The 18,818-nt window shown below is 41.2% G+C and overlaps 1 protein-coding gene across 1 annotated transcript in view; it reads right to left on the bottom strand.

Annotated features, from left to right (window-relative positions):
* adam12b (ADAM metallopeptidase domain 12b) overlaps positions 1–18,818 on the bottom strand; it is a 76,118-nt gene that overhangs the window by 53,215 nt on the left and 4,085 nt on the right. Inside the window, exons 2-3 of the mRNA XM_061039955.1 lie at positions 9,511–9,632; positions 7,145–7,218 (exon numbers count right to left, since the gene is read on the bottom strand). Of these exons, the coding sequence (XP_060895938.1) occupies positions 7,145–7,218; positions 9,511–9,632 (196 nt within the window). The remainder of the gene's footprint in view (positions 1–7,144; positions 7,219–9,510; positions 9,633–18,818) is intronic.

Here is an 18,818-nt window from a genome sequence, read left to right as displayed (position 1 = left end):
CCTGGCCTTGGCACTGTAACTCAATGACAAACTGTACACTAATGGCTGTGCCCTGTCACAGACGAATGCGTGAAATCGCATTATAACAAACAGCTACACACATGCATTTTATTATCTTGAGAGATCAGTCTATGCAAAGGGAGGTAATGTAATCATTCATGTCCCATGCTCGAGTATTTCGAAGGAGTGTTTCCTGATAATGCAGATAAATGATGCCCTGGATAAATACAGATATTATGCATCATCAACATCTATGGCCACTCTCCAGTCGCCACCTTATCAAAAACTTCAAAGCAGAATATGTATTCTCTACCCACCTGAAGCTAAGCGTTGGTTCACACCACTGCCATTATGTTGATTATATCAGTGTAATTCAAAACATAAAGAGGTGGACCCTCTTTAAGGCTGCAAAGGCATCACCTCTGTGCACTGATTCATCGGCTCTTACTCTTTTAAAGTGCTCAGAAATGAAACAGAAAATCGCTTACCCTCACAGGATTCTAATTGTTAAGCTAGTGAGCACCATTGACAAGTGACCCCCTCCTTCTGTACAGTATTAAAAGCTGTTAAAATTGGGTGATGCTCTACGTGATGTTTCCTCGCATGACTGAGAAATTAACATATTAAAAGCGAGGGAAAGGAAAGACCAGAAAACATAACTTACTGTTTAAACTTATAGCTGCAGTTCTCTTAAAGTAGGTCTGCAGCTGTGAACAAATAATGATGCCATATGCTGACATACTGCTTCAGTGGATTAATGTTTTCTAAATGTTTCAATGAAAGCAAAATTAGGGCAACAACTGGAGAACACACAGTCTCAGCGAAATGATTCCTCAACATTCTGCAATCCAGTTCAAGGAATCAATCTTCTTGTTAACACACTTAATAAAAAATGGTAAGTTCAAGTTTCATAATTGCATAAATATGTAAATTATGTCAGTCAAACCAATTTCGTTTTGTTAAAATCAACTTAACTATAACTTAAAAAAATAAGGCTTAAAGGGGATCTTCCCCAGAGATCTCTGAGTTTGGAAAAATCAATCACACTTAAAGGGAATGAGAAGGCAAAGAGAGAAAGTGAACCTAAGGTAGGGAGAGACTTATAGAGAAAAAAAAAAGGAGACCATCAGAGACTTTGAGCAAGCTTGGCTCTGATGCTTGGCTCTGATCCCACCAGTCAAAAATCTACCACTCTAATCTTTTTCTCCTGAAACACCTCAGACTCCCCCCCCCCCCTTATTGTCCTTCAAGGCCAGGGAACTTTCCCCAAGGGCGCTTTGCATTATCCACAAACTCTTTAGCCAGCTAATTAAAGATGGCAGGAGGAAAAATGTGATTACCGTGTTCTCTCAGATTAACAAAAACTACAACTACAATGTCAATGGGGGAAAAAAAATCAATAGTTAAACAGAGAGGATGTGTAGAAAGCTTATACTAAAGACTTGTGTTCATATAGCCAGGCTAGATGTTTGCTTTGGGATAGTTTTCTCAGCACATATTCACACTGATGAAAGGGAGTTGGAGACGACATGACTACCAAGCAGTCACTACTGAGCCGACTGCAGGTACAGAAATTACAGTCCCTCCAAATATCAGGCATGAAACTCTTTACAATGTTGGTGGGGACTGATATTTGGGATACGGTCATGAAACATGATCCAGGTAGGACAATTTGAGTGACGGATTAAAGACTTCAAAGGGATATCAGACACCAAACTCCACACACCAATCTACTAAGACTGGTCTGCATATGTGTGCAAATATATTTCCCACCAGTCTAGTTGACTGTCGACCAATATTGCATTGCTGTGCAGCAAAAATGCTGCGTGTGGTATAATCTTGCGTTTTCTTTTTTTCGCAGGGACTCCCTCAGCTACTCTAAATGAAACAGGTTAAGTGTGAGAGTATTTGCCATCTCTGAGTAGTCACCAGCCAAGCAGCAGAGACTGCAGGAAGTTAGAGGTTGAATCGAAACAAGCATGTCGCTAAATTAATAGCCTTATTTTTCTTTTACAGAGTCGACAGAACATCAGTTTTCTCTTCTATACAGTCAAGCAACAAGAAGTCAGAGAATACCTGGCAAACACAACGAGGCTAATTGCTTGAAGGTGATTGGTCTTTAACCTTGCAATAATGAGTGAATTAATTGTGACGGGCAGAACAAAATGCCTTGGCATCCAAAGTGAAGTCACACAGAGACTTGGCACCAAAGAGTCAGTACACATGTGTTGGCACCAAACAGCAGCCCCAGGTCCAATATTTCCCACCGGTGGCTTTGACAGGGTCTCAGGTTGCATGGTGACAGAAGAGCTGTTCAGCGAAAAACACGAGCATGCATGAGGTGAGCGTGGGAGGAAGGGTGAAGAAGAGACAGTGACAGATAGTGAGGTAGAAAAAGCTGGATATAGACAGAGAAGGCAGCGTGACGTGACAGGAAGAGCATGTAAACAACTTGTCCACAGACATGCGGGAACAGAGGAAGTGGGACTGATGGAAGAGTTAGCGCAAGAGGAGGAAGCATTGCTCATGAAGTTTGCTACTCAGCATCAAGAATCCATCTATGTCCCGAGCCGGTCATTAGGTCATCACAGGTTTATATAGACAGCACGGAAACCCATTATTACTCACAATTAGAGCGGTCAAGCAATCAAAAAAAATTAAATCATATTTCAATAGTTAATCGCATTTTTAATTCCATGTTTGAAATTCCATTTTTACGCATTTAAAAAAAAAAAAATTGTTAGGCTCTTATTTTGAATTTTTGTACTTTCTTAATCTGAGAGAACTATACATGCTCTTTGAGTTCAACCCTGCTTTTATTTTGAAGTAAGGACCTTCTGATAGATTGAAGGTTGCGACATTAACTTAACCACGGAAAGAGGAACTCGTTATGGATCTAAAACTAAATGGAAACAACTAAAAGTAAAGATGAAAGTGAAGTGTTGGCTGTCAAAGGGTGGATATTCACTGGTCAACCGAGCTAGAAGTTTATTACAGTGAAATGAGACATTCAAAGATGCAGCAGTGTGGTCTTATCCATCACCGTGACTACAGGTAGTAACCGTGGAGGCTTATCCACGGTGCGCCTAAAGAGACAAAAAAGGCATGCGATTAATCAGGATTTAAAAACTGAATGCGTTAATTTCAGAACTTAATTTTACGAGTCATGCAGACGGTATGAAAAGCTGCAGAGTCGAGATTTAAACAGCTAACTGCCATTTTGTTTCCATGTAAATAGAGCTGCAGAAAGATGGAGTCCCACACAGTTCAAATTGTCACATACTCTTGACAGATCCAATTAAAGTGCAACCAAAACCTGGAATATCTTCATCTGGCTTTTGTTCCTCTTCACTGAACAGACTCGGTTACATTATACCTCCTCTGTGCGATGCATCTTGAGAGATCTTGACATTGTCAGCGGGTTTTTTGACATGGAGTGCATCTTCTTTCCCATAGAAAACACACAGTGGATGTTGCTATGGGGATTTTTGGTCAGATACATAATGGTTGTTTGGATGTGACCATGTGTTCAAAATGGGCTCTTTCCTCTTTTCTTCCTGCCGCAGAAGAATGAAAGGAAATGTTCTGCCTGGGAAAAACATGGTCTTGTGCGGAGAGCCAGTTAAGACCTTGAACACGTCCAGCTCATTGTGTTTCGTGAAGCAAAAAAAAAAAAAAAAGACATTTAACAAAAAGACTGAAAACCTAACAAGGAATTGAATTGACTCACAGTGACAAAGATCTTGTACACCTTATAGCTGTTAGAATAAATAAAAGCATAATAATCTAATAATAATGTTTCTGTTCATGTGTTTATTTTCTCAGGGTTCAGTGTGCACTATCAATATAATTTAAGTGTATAAAGTGTTCATTTCACAGATTACTTAAAAATGTTAAGTAACTTAAAGCGGCATTATATGTCTGCTCAGAACGAGAATTTTTGATAAGACATTTGATTTAACATTTGACTTTCTGATGGACAACTTAAAACAGGGAGCACTGCCGGAGTGCCGAGACAAAGGAATTCCCCACGGTAATTTTACAGATTCAGCACGAGACAACAGGATGTATGTGGTATAAAACTGTATAAAACCAATAAATACACATCAACAAACACACATACGGTCATAGTTCTGTACTGTCAAAACTGAGTGTTTCATTCTGAAAATAAACCGGATGTTTTAATGTTGTTTTGATGTCTGACTTCTCATCCTGCTGGGTCTTTTCTGTGGTAAATTGATGCACTTTGCTCCGGAGCTGAGACGCAGCGCAGCAGAGCCAGTGGAAGCACACACATTGTATAAAATGAAAACTTATCAGCTCCGCTGCCGTAACAGTGCGGTGATGGACCGAACACCAATCTGGTGGAATTTGGCCGTAAAACTAATATCAAATGTGGCATATAACTACCATCAATCTTTTTTAGGTTAGTAACTGTGCCATTGATCCATTCTGTGCATCAAAGCAGCCGCTGCGGGCAAAAGTCTGCATGTCTGTCCAACTCTATTTGCACTGTACAACATATGGAGCATAAATATTGTACAAGACATGACATCCAATTGCTCTACTGATGAAAAATAAAAACATGACAGCAGCATGGTAAAATATAATCTCCTTTGTATCCATTTGGGGAAACAGAAGTTTTAATAGGGAATAAGGCTTGTACAAGTGGAATCAAGTACAAATGCAGTCTCACTATTCCAACTGTGTGATCCCAGTGGCTGACAAAACGAAAAAAAAGTGGCTCGTACCAGCTAGGGAGATCAAATCCAGTCAGAGTAAAGACCAACAGGGTGTCTAAAGAATAAAAGACTGACTCTTTTAAACAAACTCTGGAACCTCATTCAATCTAGATGGAAACTCTGCCCGCCCACCCACACACACACATACACACACACACAGACAGGGTCCCCACGGATTTCTCCCCTCAGTAGATCTGTACTTGCCTTGCTGTCGCCAAGTTTTCCTGGGATTGGGCCAAGCAGCTTACAAACAGCAGTTTATTAATTGGATCTGGTAGCGTGTTTATATTGGTGAGGACTGAGATGATTTCACACTGGCCTTGGAACAGGTGTGCTCTACAGCGGTGCCAAATGAGCAAACTGCACGGCCTCAGCAGATTCCAGCAAAAATGGATGAGCCTCGACAAAAAAAAAAAACCTGCCATAACTCAGCAAAAAGCAGCAGCACCTACCTACCTACCTCTCTGCATTTAGAGTTTTTCTCCTTAAGGTGCATTAAAGTTCAAAAACTTCAACTCTCATACACACACACATTTTAGGGTATGAATTGAAAACATAGTACTGAACGAACTAAGTTGATGAAATAAGCTTTTGTTAAGCTGTAGTGACATCCCACAAGTGAGACCTGACTGCTGTACTACCCATTGAGCCCTTTAAACACAAACTGTTCCATAGAGCCTTTCAACAATAAACATGCCCCAAAACAATAAGACACTGCTATTAGTAATATGAATATATCCAGTGTGACAGCGTGCATCAGTGAGTCAATTAAGGAGGGATGCTTCTGGGAAATAAAATAAATTTGTGTTTTCCAAAATGCTCTTATTGTAAAAACTGCCATTTATTCACTCATATTTTGCTATTTTTTAAAAGCATATCTCCAATACATTGGACTGGCTCAGCCAATTGTACTGCAAGTGAAGTGCCCAATTTGTGTTAAAGAAAGGAAATGTCTTGTTCTTGAGCGAGACTCAAGTGTTGCCAGATGCAAATAATGAATGTAACTTATAAAGAAAAACTTAAATGCTTTCTCACATATCTGACATCGTACTTTCATGCGCCCTCACATTCCTTTGGGCCCCAGACTGAACGGTAACAGCAGCAACAGACCCCCTGCTGAGGTCAGAGACCACCTGTTCTGGGTTGGCTGAACTAGTGAAGCGACAGAGGACACATCTGGCCTGACAGGGGACAGGCCGGATGGGAATGGCAGCGTGCTCCCGGGCTTCAGGCTGGTGACGGATGACTCACAGCTGATGCTGAGGTCACTGTAGGTTACATGGTGAACGGGGAACAAAAGGATCAGTGGGGACAGTGTTTTTCTAGGGTGTGTGTCAATTCTGGACAGGGCCTTGTTCTTTAAGGATATTCTTTTTGGTAAGTCGTTTTAACTGTAGTAGTGTGGGTTGGCACGGTATCTTGAGTTTCTGGTGCGAGGAAATATGATAGGGGGAGATGTGTTTTATAAGCTATTCGATTACAGGATAAAGATTTCATCTTCCTAGACTCTGTACATCTTTAAAAAGGAGTTTAAGATGTTCAATATTTTAGAGTTGATGGCTGTTAAATGTCAATTGTACAAGAATGAGGAACTATAAATCTTTCTTCTAAACTTCCAAAAGAGAAGCTGTTTTTCATTTGCAAACTTCCACACTGATTCTGCAGATTAAATAAGCATAGTGGTCTAAAAATCTCTGCAGTCTGAATTGTGTTTGTTCTTGAGTTACAAGTGATGGAGGTCCAACCAGTCACGGAACAAGTCCATCATTCGAATGTCAATATCTGTATCCCACAGCAGCAGGATAAAATATTATGTCTACATTCTTGTTTGAATAAGGAATATTGGTCGAAACTAGACCCGAGACAGCAATGCCATCTTTTTGTGAGGTTCAAAATCCCCCAGACATATAGCCAGCCTCGCTGCAATCCTTCCTCTCTGCATGTAAAAGTTTGTGCGCGAGTGTGTGTGTGTGTATCTAAATATTTATGAACTCCAAATGATCCCCACCCCTTGTTTCACAGTTCACTGTGTTATTTTCTGCAGTCTGGAGGGGAGAGGAGGGATGCGAGGAGAGAGAAAGCAAAGTAAGGGAGGAAAAGAATGTCCTCCGAGCTCTCTTCTGCCTTATCCTTTATCAGCTTTCATCTCTTGGCCCTTCAGAGAGGCTGAACAATCACTAGGGGATTTATTATTTTCTCCCTACTTGAATACTCTATATATTAGCCCAAACAACTTCTCCTCCACTTGCATTTATAAAGTCCAGTTATCCATAGCTGGTAGCTTGGCTCTACTTCTTGGCTGTGTGTGTGTGATTCACATAAAAAAACATAAAAGTTTCCTCTGTTCTGGTGCTTGCAATGTGAATGGCAAGAGGATTTTAATGAATCAGAGGAAAACTCACTCGTTTTTCTCCAGCAACAGGATCAGCTGTTCACCTTCCACACGTACCAGAAGCTGGAGTGACGCAGGATAACTCTGAAAGACAAAAAGATGATGGGAGAGTTGAGGTGGTGCCCGGATCTCACCCATCCTGCCAGTGGATCAGCCTTTGCTTGAAGCTTCACCTCACTTTGACACACAGTCTCTGTGCAAGGCAGGATGTGGCACAGCACAATAGTGTCAGGGGAACAGGAAGGCAGCTTCTACATCCTACACTTCTCAAGTCTGCATGACACCAAAGTTAGTAAACTGAACTTGTTTCAAAACTTCACCACCTTGAGTTTTCCACCCATGACTGTCTTTTCAAAGTTACAATCATTATAATTTCCATCAAATAAAACCCATTTTTGATACTTTGTACAATGTTTCTCTGATGTATTTAATCTTTCTATGAAAGAGTTTTAATTGTAAGGAGCAGAGTCTGCCTTTTCTGGAATCCCTCCCTTTTCTGGAAAAAAATATAATCCCAGTAAAGGTAAAACTGTGATGAAAGTGTGATGTGACTATTTCCGTGCCACTGATTTATGGCTGAGACAACCTGGGATGATTCGATCCTAAATCAAATCTCAAAATATCAATCTTCCCGAAAAAAAAGTTCTAGGATGACTTGACGACTTTCAGAAAATAGATATCAGAGGGAAGAAATGCCGTATCCAGGTGAAGTGTATTCATGCCCAAGGCTAAAGCTGTTATTAGACCATCTTTACACCATGAACATAGAAAAAATGGAATCTGTCACAGGGACAGACTAAGAATTATTTCACATCAGTAGATTTTTTTCAGATGCAATGTTTCCTCTTCAGTGACCTGTCTCTCGTCTGCTGAATGACGCAGCTTTGTCTAAGAGAGTAAGCGTGTCTATCTTTGTTTGTGAGTATATCTGTGTGTTGAGAGACTGGTTGTCACTCTAAGTAATGACTCTGCAATACTTTACGACTGCTTGATAACCTTCTATTGGCACAAGGAGCAGCTATATAAATCTGTTACCCGGGAAGGTTTAAGTCTTCCTGCAGTAAGACAATCAGCAGCTGCCCTGGCGGTCAGTTTAATTTGGGAGGGGTCAGGCTGTGGATAGCCTATTGTGCGATCAATGTATTTCCTCAATAATAAAGCCTCATGTCAGCAGGAGCTGGTGGCTTAGCATATCTGATGTAGCTTCAAAAGGGGGGGGCGGCTGGCAAGTTCCGTAGACAGACCGTGGCGCGTGCTGTGGAAACAGGAGCATTGACTAGAGAGGGAGCGATCGGCTCGGAACGCAGCGCGCACGGACTATATGGAAATTAGGGGTTAGGGTGAACTCACACTAAGCATTCCGTACCCTGTCCAAGCACGTTTGACCCCAAAGTCCAGACTATTGTGAATCCTACGCACCATGCTTAGGCACGGTTGGATGAGGTGTGGTTCAGCATGTTACGGTTGCACGTGCACAAGCTCTCCAGCCCAGGAACACAACGTGTATATTCCATATAATCGATGCAACCGTTCCTCTTGATAATCATTTCACACAATGGCGTGATGCAGAGGTTGAGTGTTTCCTCGAAATTTGTGCAGAAGCCAGAGTCCCGTATCAAAATAAGCCATAGTGTCAGTAAAGTTGCAGTCATGATTTCTGTGTTATTCTCTTTGTTGACTGAGACCGCACACATGCGGTCTGAACCGTGGGGGTTGATCAGAAAGGGTCAAGGATCAAGTGAGACCCAATGCAACACTGAGAGCTATGCTTTCCTCCTGTGAAAAAAGTGATCTTATATGTGTTGTGGGAGAGGAGCCACTTTGCATGAAGTATATGAGATACCCTAATTTTTTCTCTACCTGAAACCACAAGCCTGGAGAGTCCGAGAGGGCTGGTATGACTATAGATATGAATATATGCATCACTTAACGTGTATCTTAATGTCTTAGAGAAAAATGACATTAGGTGTTAGAAGACTGCTGCATGCTCTTGTATCTTTTTTACAGTTTGCAGGTTTGCATGATGCAGACTTGTAAATCTCTTGAGAACAATTTTTCGGTAGTTTCACACAATTTCACCTACAGGGCAAACTAATATTCTGCAAACAGAGGAGCACACCTTTAAAAGAGGGAGACGGAGACGGGAAGAAAGAAACGGGGGAACCAATAGAGGATAAACACAGCTAGAGCGGACTCTCTACTGACGAAAATCAAGCAAGCGGGGAAACAAGCAACAAGGGAGAGAATCATATACCCTGTTTATGCCAAACAAAAAAAACCCAGACATCTGTACTTGGCTGAGCTCTTGGAAACACACTTGGAAAGCAGCTTCTTTGCATTGAATGAGAGCGGCTGAAAAGCCTTTTCAGTATTTACCCCTGACTCGAGCTGGCAGACAGGTCTTCGCTCCTTGCCCTTCAGCAGCAGAGGTACGGTGGTCCCATAGCGTTCTGGTTTTGTTGCGTCCTCTTGCTTTTTAGGCTTGCCAGGTATACTTCCTGTGAAAAAACACACAACAGGTAAAAGGCTTTAATGGTGCAATGGAACATCCCATCAAAAACATCAAACCATGTTTATTCAGATTATTTTGTGACTTTGACATGCCGATAAGAGGGACAGGGATATCTCACTCATCGGTTCAGTACTGTCATTAATAATTTAAGCACACCAAATATGTTTGGGACACAAAAAAAATACCTCCAAAAAAGGCGGGGAAGCCTCAGACACGGTGCGCGGGACTAGTTAAGAATGTGGATTGCAATGCTGAGAGGGTAAAAGCTATCTCTTGTTCCTTGTTGAGGAGACGTGCTGTCCCCAAGAGGGCCTCTGCAATATGACCACAGCCACAGACAGAGCATCAATAATAGATGATCTCCCACAGTTATGAGAAACTCATTCTTCAAGATACATCAAAACAAGAAAAACTGGCAGTGTGAAATTTTCCTTTTCCGACTTCTTATTTCTTTTACTCTTTCACCTCATGTAGTAGTTCAGAAACTGGCACTTCAATCCAACACTTCTCTGTTCTCTCTTCCTTTAGAGTTTCTCTGTCACTTACACATCATTTGACTCCTCTTTTAAACCGTTACTGAAGTGAAATTAGCAAAGTTTTGAGCCAATTATGCTAATAGGCTATTTAAAGACTGCTCATTTGGGAGGCAAACAGTGTGGGATGTACTGTATATACAGCATAGGATGAAATATAACTAACTGGATCAGTTGCTTCAAGCAGAATGTTGGAATCACAGTCACAATTCCCTGTGCTCTTTTAGCTCTCCTCCCTTTTCTGAGGCTGTCCCTAATGCTCCCACAGCCTCACTGAGCATGTCTGTATTGTAGCGGGCCCAGCAGGCTTCCTGTGAAGCTCAATAAATGTTACAAACCCAGAGAGGAGCTGTGGAGATGAGAGGGAGTGTGGGAGGGGAGGGAAGAGGTTGTTTGAGGTTTCACACTCCTGCTATAACCAAAGGAAGACTATGAGCGCATGCTGCCTCTTTGTTTACTGTACGTCTAAGGTCTAGGCCTGTTCCCCTAATCCCTTGAGATACGCACATAAAGCATCTGTTTGCATGATCATTTTTGGCGTCATGCAGGGTACAGCAAGGGTTCAACAGCACCAGGAGCAGCAATGAAAGAGTCTGTCAGACAGATTTTTTGCTTTGATTTCTTTTTCTTCTTTCTCCACACAGATGGAGATGTCTTCATTTTGTCGAGGTCTGCCTGTTCAAAGTCAGATTCTTCTTTTTCTGGAACATGAAATTCAGCGATGACTCCTTTGCTATCATAACTTCAAACAGTTTGTGATGGTGGTTGCCCTGAGCCATCAGTGTGGACCAGACTCTCCATTTACCCACAGTGGGTAATACGCTAACAAGGGCATAAAATGGACCTCCTGTAATTAACGGGGTATTTGAACATGTGCTGCTGGTCGTTTGTTGGTTTTAGTGGTGCATGAAAACCATGGTAGACAGAAGGAGCAGCATGACTGAGACCACGGGCTGTGGCCTGAGTGCCATTAAAAAAGAGCTATAAAAGGAGAGTCAAGCAGACATCTTGTTAATATAAGACTTGTAAGCTTTAACTTGTGTCCATTTCAGTTCATTTAGAACTCTTGAATACTGCCAGAGTTTTGTTGGTCAAAAGACAATGCAGAGAGGAAACTACAGCAGGTGTAGACGTGTAAAAAAAATTAGCTTGTTCAACAACATTTCATCAGAACGCAGCTGAGGGCAAAATTATTTGTAGTTGTCCTGAGTCGTCACACTTGGCAAAAAGCCTGCCATCATAGAGGGGCAGGCGAGACAACAATGAATTACACAGCGTTGGACTATCTTTCTTCAGCGGCGTTCATTCATGGTGTTGTGGAAAGAAACACAAATCATGCTGTTTGTTCTGCTTCTTTTGAAGCATGAAGCATGCAGACTTGTTAGATTGTTTGTGTGAGAATGTTGCATGCACGATGTAGGGATTTAAGAAACTACTAAATAGTCCAAAGAGCACTCTGTTTGGAGCATACTGACTCCTGTGTGAAGTAATGTGTACGTATACTGCAAAAGAGATGCGGGCTATCTGTGAGTTAGTAGTACAAGCTGAATGAAGGTTACGGCTAAAAGGCAAAATGTCAGACATATGGCATTCATGACCGTTCTCATGAGTCTTTTCCTCTTTGAGAACCTTTTGAAATTCAAAGCGAAATTGGGTTAATCCCATATGTTTTCTGGAGAGGAATGTGATTGCAAAGCCAACCACATTTGTTTCCCCATATTGGACACGAGGGAAAATCATCCACGGGTCAAACATCTCCAAAAAAATAAGAGCCAAAAAACAGGCCCCCACCCTCCCCTCCCCACCTCTATATATAGTCACAAACACCAGAGCTCTTTTTCAGCTAACTCCATTTTGATAATCTAACAAGGATCATTTAGTCGTCTAGGCTGCCAAGATGTAGTACTGCCTTTGTGGAACAACATGAATTCAACAAGCTGCTGGTGTCAACTTCACTCACTTAGATAGGTACCACAACCTCAAATAGAAATTAACACAATTGGCCCCAAATGCTCGGGCTGCTGAAACGAGGGGGAAAATAGCTTATTTTCTGCCCTCAGTTTGTTACCTGCTGAATCAGGGACATTTCTGCATGACTATCATATCTACTTGTACATCTTACAGGAATGGTATACATTCAAAGTCAGTACCTGCATAAATCATTTTTAAAAACATGCACATGCTCAGCATTATCTGCGTACCCTTTTGTCTGTAGAACCAGTAAGTGTTTCATTCATAGCTAATGCTGGGTCTGCTCTATCAGCGTGTCGATATGGAGCCCCTCCCCTGAGATGAACAAAAGAATGAACAAATGTAAGGAAGGTCAAAACAGGAGGATGAAGGACAGGATCATCTTTAGGCAAGGTGTTGGGAGGACAGTACAAGAGAGTGAACGTCACAGTGGGACCTCAGAGACCTCCTGCAATCTGATTAGCCGAAAGCTACATTTGCATACAAATGATCTATAGAGCAAACTGTGAATTTCATGAAAATACTGCACCCTGCCTCTTTCGGCAAGGGAGCTGAAACACAACTCTAATAGAGTTGAAAAGTGTACAATTGACTTCAGCAGCTGACAACATTTTCTCACCACAGATACTTGATAGACTTATGTGTATGACATTATTTTGTTGACTGTGTTCCAAAGTCAGAATTACTTTTTACACTCAATTTTCAAGCCTCTATAAATTATTAAAATAATACAAATAATGGTCCTTAAATTATTGGGGGGAAAAAACATTTAAAACCTACTTATCATCACCTCTGGGATTACTCAATCTACTCATGAAGTTCATGGATACAATTACAACATGAACTAAAGCTGTTCATTTTCATATCGATCTGACTCCCATTTTTCACAATTAATCATTTGATTAATACATTAAAAATGAAACAGTAAGAAAGTGTATCACAATCCCCTGAAGCCTACGTAAAGGGTTTCATAAGACTGCTTTGTCTTACCAGTGATCTAAAGCCAAAGGGTTTCCAATTTAATACAAGAAAAAAAGTTAGATGACAAGAAAGAGATATCTGAGAAGCAATGACCACTAAATCTTTTGGCATTTCCCCAAATTACCTTTTGTCTTAGCTGCTCTTAACCAGACAGGCCTGTTCTCATCAGCTTAAAAGAGGCCAAAAAAAGCTCCAGCAACACTTGTAGTATGAAGATCAACTTTATTAACAAATTAGACTGACCCGTTTCGCCCTGTGGCCTTCATCAGGGTCAGCCACAGGGTGAAACGTCTAATTTGTTCATAAAGCTGATCTTCATTCTAGAAGTGTTGCTGGAGCTTTTTTGACCTCTTCCAACCTATCACTCTTCATACACCTTCGTAGTTGGTGAAAATCCCACTCTGCTGCCACACCAGCTTAAAACTCAGGCTGAATATACAATGTGTGAAACACAATTGGCCTTGGAGAAATGTCAGCTGATCAGCAGATATGAACACTGAATATGTATTTAATAGTGGAGATTATAAGATTTAATGTTCAATACCTGCATGGCAGCTGCAAAATCAGCAATCAAAGTCTCGACTCAAACCCCAAAGATGCATTTGTATAAGCCCTCTAAAGGAGACTCTCAGCCAACACCGGAGGACTCACCCTTAAAGAGAGGAAGATGAAGGTTCTACGATTATACACAAGGACAACTGTCTTTAAAGAAAACGATCTTGTGCCAAAAATGCTGACAAGTAAGCAAAACACAGCCGGGTAAGTTCAACTGTTAAAATTGGATTCGACGGAAATCTGGCTCCAACCCAGAACCATTTCTGAGAGTGCCTACTGTATTGATCATACTTATTGATCACGGAGTGGCTGTGTATCGAGCCAAGCTCAAGCGACTGCAAGAACAAGAGATAGGTGTTATTATCGGTTTGAAATGTTTTTACTTTGTTTCTGCTTTGTGTCATTTTCACAAACACGTGTCATGAAACGTGAACACCTTTGAATACATAAAATGCAACTGTTTGAGCTATGACTGTCAGTGTTCCCCCACTAATCGGGATGCAGTAAAGGTACAATTAATGCATTAAATAGTTTCATCTTATTATTTGCATGGTATCATGTCCCTTTCTGTGTGTTGTAGTTAAGCCACCCAAGCGTCTTACTGCAGCAGCAGTGATGGAAATAAATGACACCACGGGCGCCGTTGAATGACTCGTTTCACTTCCTCCCATACATGAGCGTTAAAATTAAAAAGTTTGAAGTAACGGGGAAACTTGAGTGAGCTTTTGGGTGAGCTTGTCGTTGAAAGAGCTGCCGGGCGAGTGTTCAGGCCAAGTCTCGCCAAGTTCTCGTCACGCATGTTCAAAGCAGCAGGAAACCACGTCCGGGGATTACCCCAACAACTATGTATCTTGCGTTTTAAAAAACTTTGCAGAGGTTTAGTATGAACATCCAGCATCGTAACATTATGTGTGTATAAAACAATGGAATTTCAAACATACAATTAAAAATGTGATTCCTCCAGATTAACTATTGAAATCCAGCAATTAACCACGATCAAACTATTTTAATGGTTTGACAGCCCGATTTGTAACACATTTGAGGCTTTACAACTGATTGTATTGACTGTCGAATACTATAAAATGTGCCAACAATTTAACGCATATATGTATAACAAGGTTTTACATTTACACAAGCTCTACAGACATATACGTACACTTATCAGCAATACATCTACTGGCTAAAGTAAAAACAGAAGATAAAAATACCACTTCTATATCTGACTTTGGTATGAAGTCATTGCAAGCAAGAAGTGTATTAGATTATCTATAAAGCTTATCTTAGCTTGGCTGTGTCTGAAGCAAACAAAAAGATGACAGTCAATGCTGATTATTTAAATCATTTCATTTTCCACACATGAACTGATTGATTAGTTCATTAATGTAACACATTCATCTGTATTATTTTAGATCATTTGTACAGCAAATATTTATTTCATCATGGATTATGCAGAATTAGATAGCTGATGAATGTACTTGTATGTGTGTAACTGGTTGAGTTGTGAGGCAAATACAATGCTTTCATCACACAAAGAAGCGCTTACAGCTCGGATCCGCATTAGATCTTTGTGTCTTTGGTGTTTTCTAAGTTCCACTCTAGATGCTTCAGGTTATTTTTCTCTTACATAAGACATCTGCGAGTAAAGATACTTGAATGTTTTCATCTTCCAGGCTGAAGTGAAACAAAGGAGCTCTACAAACTTATATCTGTACACACCCAATTACTGATTCAGTACGAAAACACCACTGACCTAAATACAGCAACAGATGCTACACCTACATGAGGCCCCTGGATAAAAACAGAGACCCTAACAAAGAGAATGGCAAATGAGGTTGCTTTGAAACCGAGTACTGCTCGTGACGATCTTAACAGAGTCGTTCTTGTAAGTAAAATGGCACCAAACTACTTCTGCAGCCTCTACTCGGCAGAGATACCTGTGAGTGTGTGCTGAGATTTATTTAATTAGCTCAAAGTCAGTAACACTCAGAAAAACACAGAGACATCTACATTATCTTTAGAGCCATATTACAGTTTGTCATAATGAGACTTGACATAGCGCTGAAATAAAGGCTGGGATTCCTTTCAAAACAAGCACTCATCCTTGCAGTACATCAAAGAGAGCATTTTACAGTTCCTCTTGTTAAAAGGCTCTGCAAAAATACTTTCTTATACACATTAAAAAGCTTGACTGCTGACATTGCTCATCTTCAATCTTAAGTTCCTGAACCAACAGAGGATATCCATTGTCTAAAGAAGTAGAACAGCTGTGCCTCTCTGGAGTGTTTGCCACTTTGCTGAATATATCAACTGATGTTTGAAGCTTGAAGCATTTTAAATGAAAAGACTCTTTCAACTGACAAAATAAGTCATCAAGTGAAACATACTTAAAGGCTTTTCCTCTGCAGAGTAAACGTATGTTGTTGTTTTTCATCTCGGTGTTTCATCTTGGGAAGCATAATGAACTGGCTGGTTTATACACTGTGTTAGTTTATTTTCTAAAGCACGAGATGGAAAATAAAGCAAATTCAACTGGACACTGGACAAGGCTGTAACTTCCCGGCACTTGGAGTTGCATTGTTCAATGACAACCACGGAAAGCCCCAATCGAATTTGTTTTCATTTTATTGGTAGATTTATTTAGAGATGACGTAAAATAACGAAATTATCTTTCTTTTCCGCTTCATGTCTGCTGTCTGCTGAATTCAGTCACGAGCGAGTACTGCACTGTCAAAAGCAAACTCAGATAGATTCAGAAACAAAAATAAAGAGAGGTGTTCACTGTTCACAATTTGACTTCCAATGACGAACACCTAAACTTCACAGAGCTTCTTATCGACAGTGAGAGAAACCAAGCTGAGAGGCAGAGAGAGAAGAGGCGATGAGAGGCACACACACAGAGAAACAGAGTCCCGAAGCCTTTGGAAAGAGCTGAGAATTTGAGAAGTCCCTTATTGCCTCATTTCAACAATCCCTCCCTATATCCACTCCCTCATGGCTCACCTTCCCCTGCAATGACACACTGGAGCAATTAGCACCGAAGTCGAGAAGGTGTTAATCCTGGATGAGGGACCCCCCAGATCCATTCCAAACAGCCCAGCCCATTATTGGCCCGATAGAGTAAACTGAGAGGTCAGCGGCTCACAGTGAAATAATGGTAATAAGAGACTTCTCAGGGTGGTTTAGCGAGATTTGCCTGTGTGTCCCACTCCCATCCTGTGGGAGCTGCAGTGGAAAAGCCAATTCCCATCTTGCCCTGCACAGATTTGAGTATTATGTCTCAGCGCTATGGGGATTTCAGCTTGGAGGATTTGGGGATTAACAGAAACTTATCACACATGCTGGGTCACCTAGCAGGCATTTGTGGGCGCAGACGGGTTCCAATGAATATGGATTTGTAGCTATGCTAGCAACCTGACTTTCTAGGGGGCGATGTCAGTCAGCTTGTCTGATTAGTTAGGCTTGTCGACCGCTTTGGTAATATAACAACTTTGGTACAAATTCAAATTTTCAACAATCATTCAAGCTGTCTGTTGAAAGCTTTTCTTTCTTTTCCATGCATGAGTGTGAAATAAGACATTACTCAGCATCAACTGCATGGATAGCTACGTAGTTGAGTAATGACATTCACGGCTCTCTCTAAATGACATTTTTGATCCCCAGCCTTCTATTCTGCACCCCACACTTCAATAAGTGTAAGTGTAAGGATCGAGAGATCACAAACTGTAGTGGCCTAAGCACAAAGAACATCTGCCTTAAAGACCTTTCTGTACAAAGGTTTTCATTTCATGAAAGACTCTCAAACAAGCTTCTATTCCCTCAATCAAAACCTTCCACAAAGTAGTGGTTTATGGTTTGAAAGCATGGCTGAACTCTTATGTCTCACAGTCAATGCACTAACATGAAGGTGTGATGACCTGTTTGTTGTGAAATTACTGAGGTGGGGCGAACCTGGTGACTCAGCCTGATGTGGAGCTAGCGTGACTCTTAAACTCGAGGCTTGTCCACTTTCTTCTGCTGTCCCTACTTTCATCCAGACAGAACCGGATATTTCATATGGAAGATGTGAAAGAAAAAGAAACCAAGAACGTAATAATTCATATGCCTACCAGCTCAATTATGTTGTCTGCCAAAAAACATCACCTTAAATCTCTGCTACATCTCGACACCAAAATTCATTTCGAATATGTGAACTGGCAATTTCATGTGTCGTACCCCTCGCAAGTCCAATACCTGCTTTCAATCTGCATTCTAGCGAAAATAAACAACCTGATGTTCACAAATACACAGTGGCTTTCCATCCATCACATATTCTTTCATTCTTCTTTCTTCGCTTCACAGAATATCAAAGAAAATTACTTATCCAACAAAGATGTCTGCACTTTACAGGAAGCATGATACATACAATCACTGCAGTAAATGGATAAAAGGCAGGTAAAGTGCTGCCTTTGCAACTTTCTCTCTAGTAACTCTCTGAAGGCTGAGGCTACAGATAGGTGGAAAATAACTGACTGCTGTCTGTTCGGTGATGGTCTGTTGCTTTGTTTTAGTCTAACGTCCACATTGCTCCCAGTCTAAACAAACTCATCTTTTACTTCCTCTTTCCCCTCCCTCGTTTTCCTTTTCTCGGTCATGACATGGGGATTTGCTCAGAGCATTACTCCATGTGTGTATGCTAGTATCTCAGATTATGGCACAGCAGTAAGCATCTCTGAGCTGTGCACGCCACTTGTTTGTGTGTTGTGCCTTACGCTGCCGTCTCATAACATCAGCTTATCTATTATCGCTGTGATCCCGTCACCCCCCCGGGCAGTGCGGCACGTGGGGGACCAAGAGGAAGCTAAATCACCCTGATGGCTATAACGACCAATGATGCTTAACAGAGGGAAACGCTTCTGACTTTGTCGGTCCGTCCGTCATGGCTAACAAATCAATGCCAGCCTGCCCTGAAAATGTCAAGCGACAGCCACCCCAAGGGTTTGAAAGACAGACCAGGGTGAGGTTATTTCCTAAATGGCAGCCATACATCAGCATTCCACCTCAGACTGAATGATCGGTGTGAGTTACATCTCAGGAAACAGTCCTGAGATGCGGGCTATGCACCTAAGAGACCAAAAGGGACTGTGATTGAATTG

The sequence above is a fragment of the Labrus mixtus genome, chromosome 6 (assembly GCF_963584025.1).
Source record: "Labrus mixtus chromosome 6, fLabMix1.1, whole genome shotgun sequence".
In the NCBI taxonomy this organism is placed as follows: Eukaryota; Metazoa; Chordata; class Actinopteri; order Labriformes; family Labridae; genus Labrus; species Labrus mixtus.
This window is presented reverse-complemented; position numbering and strand designations above follow the sequence as displayed.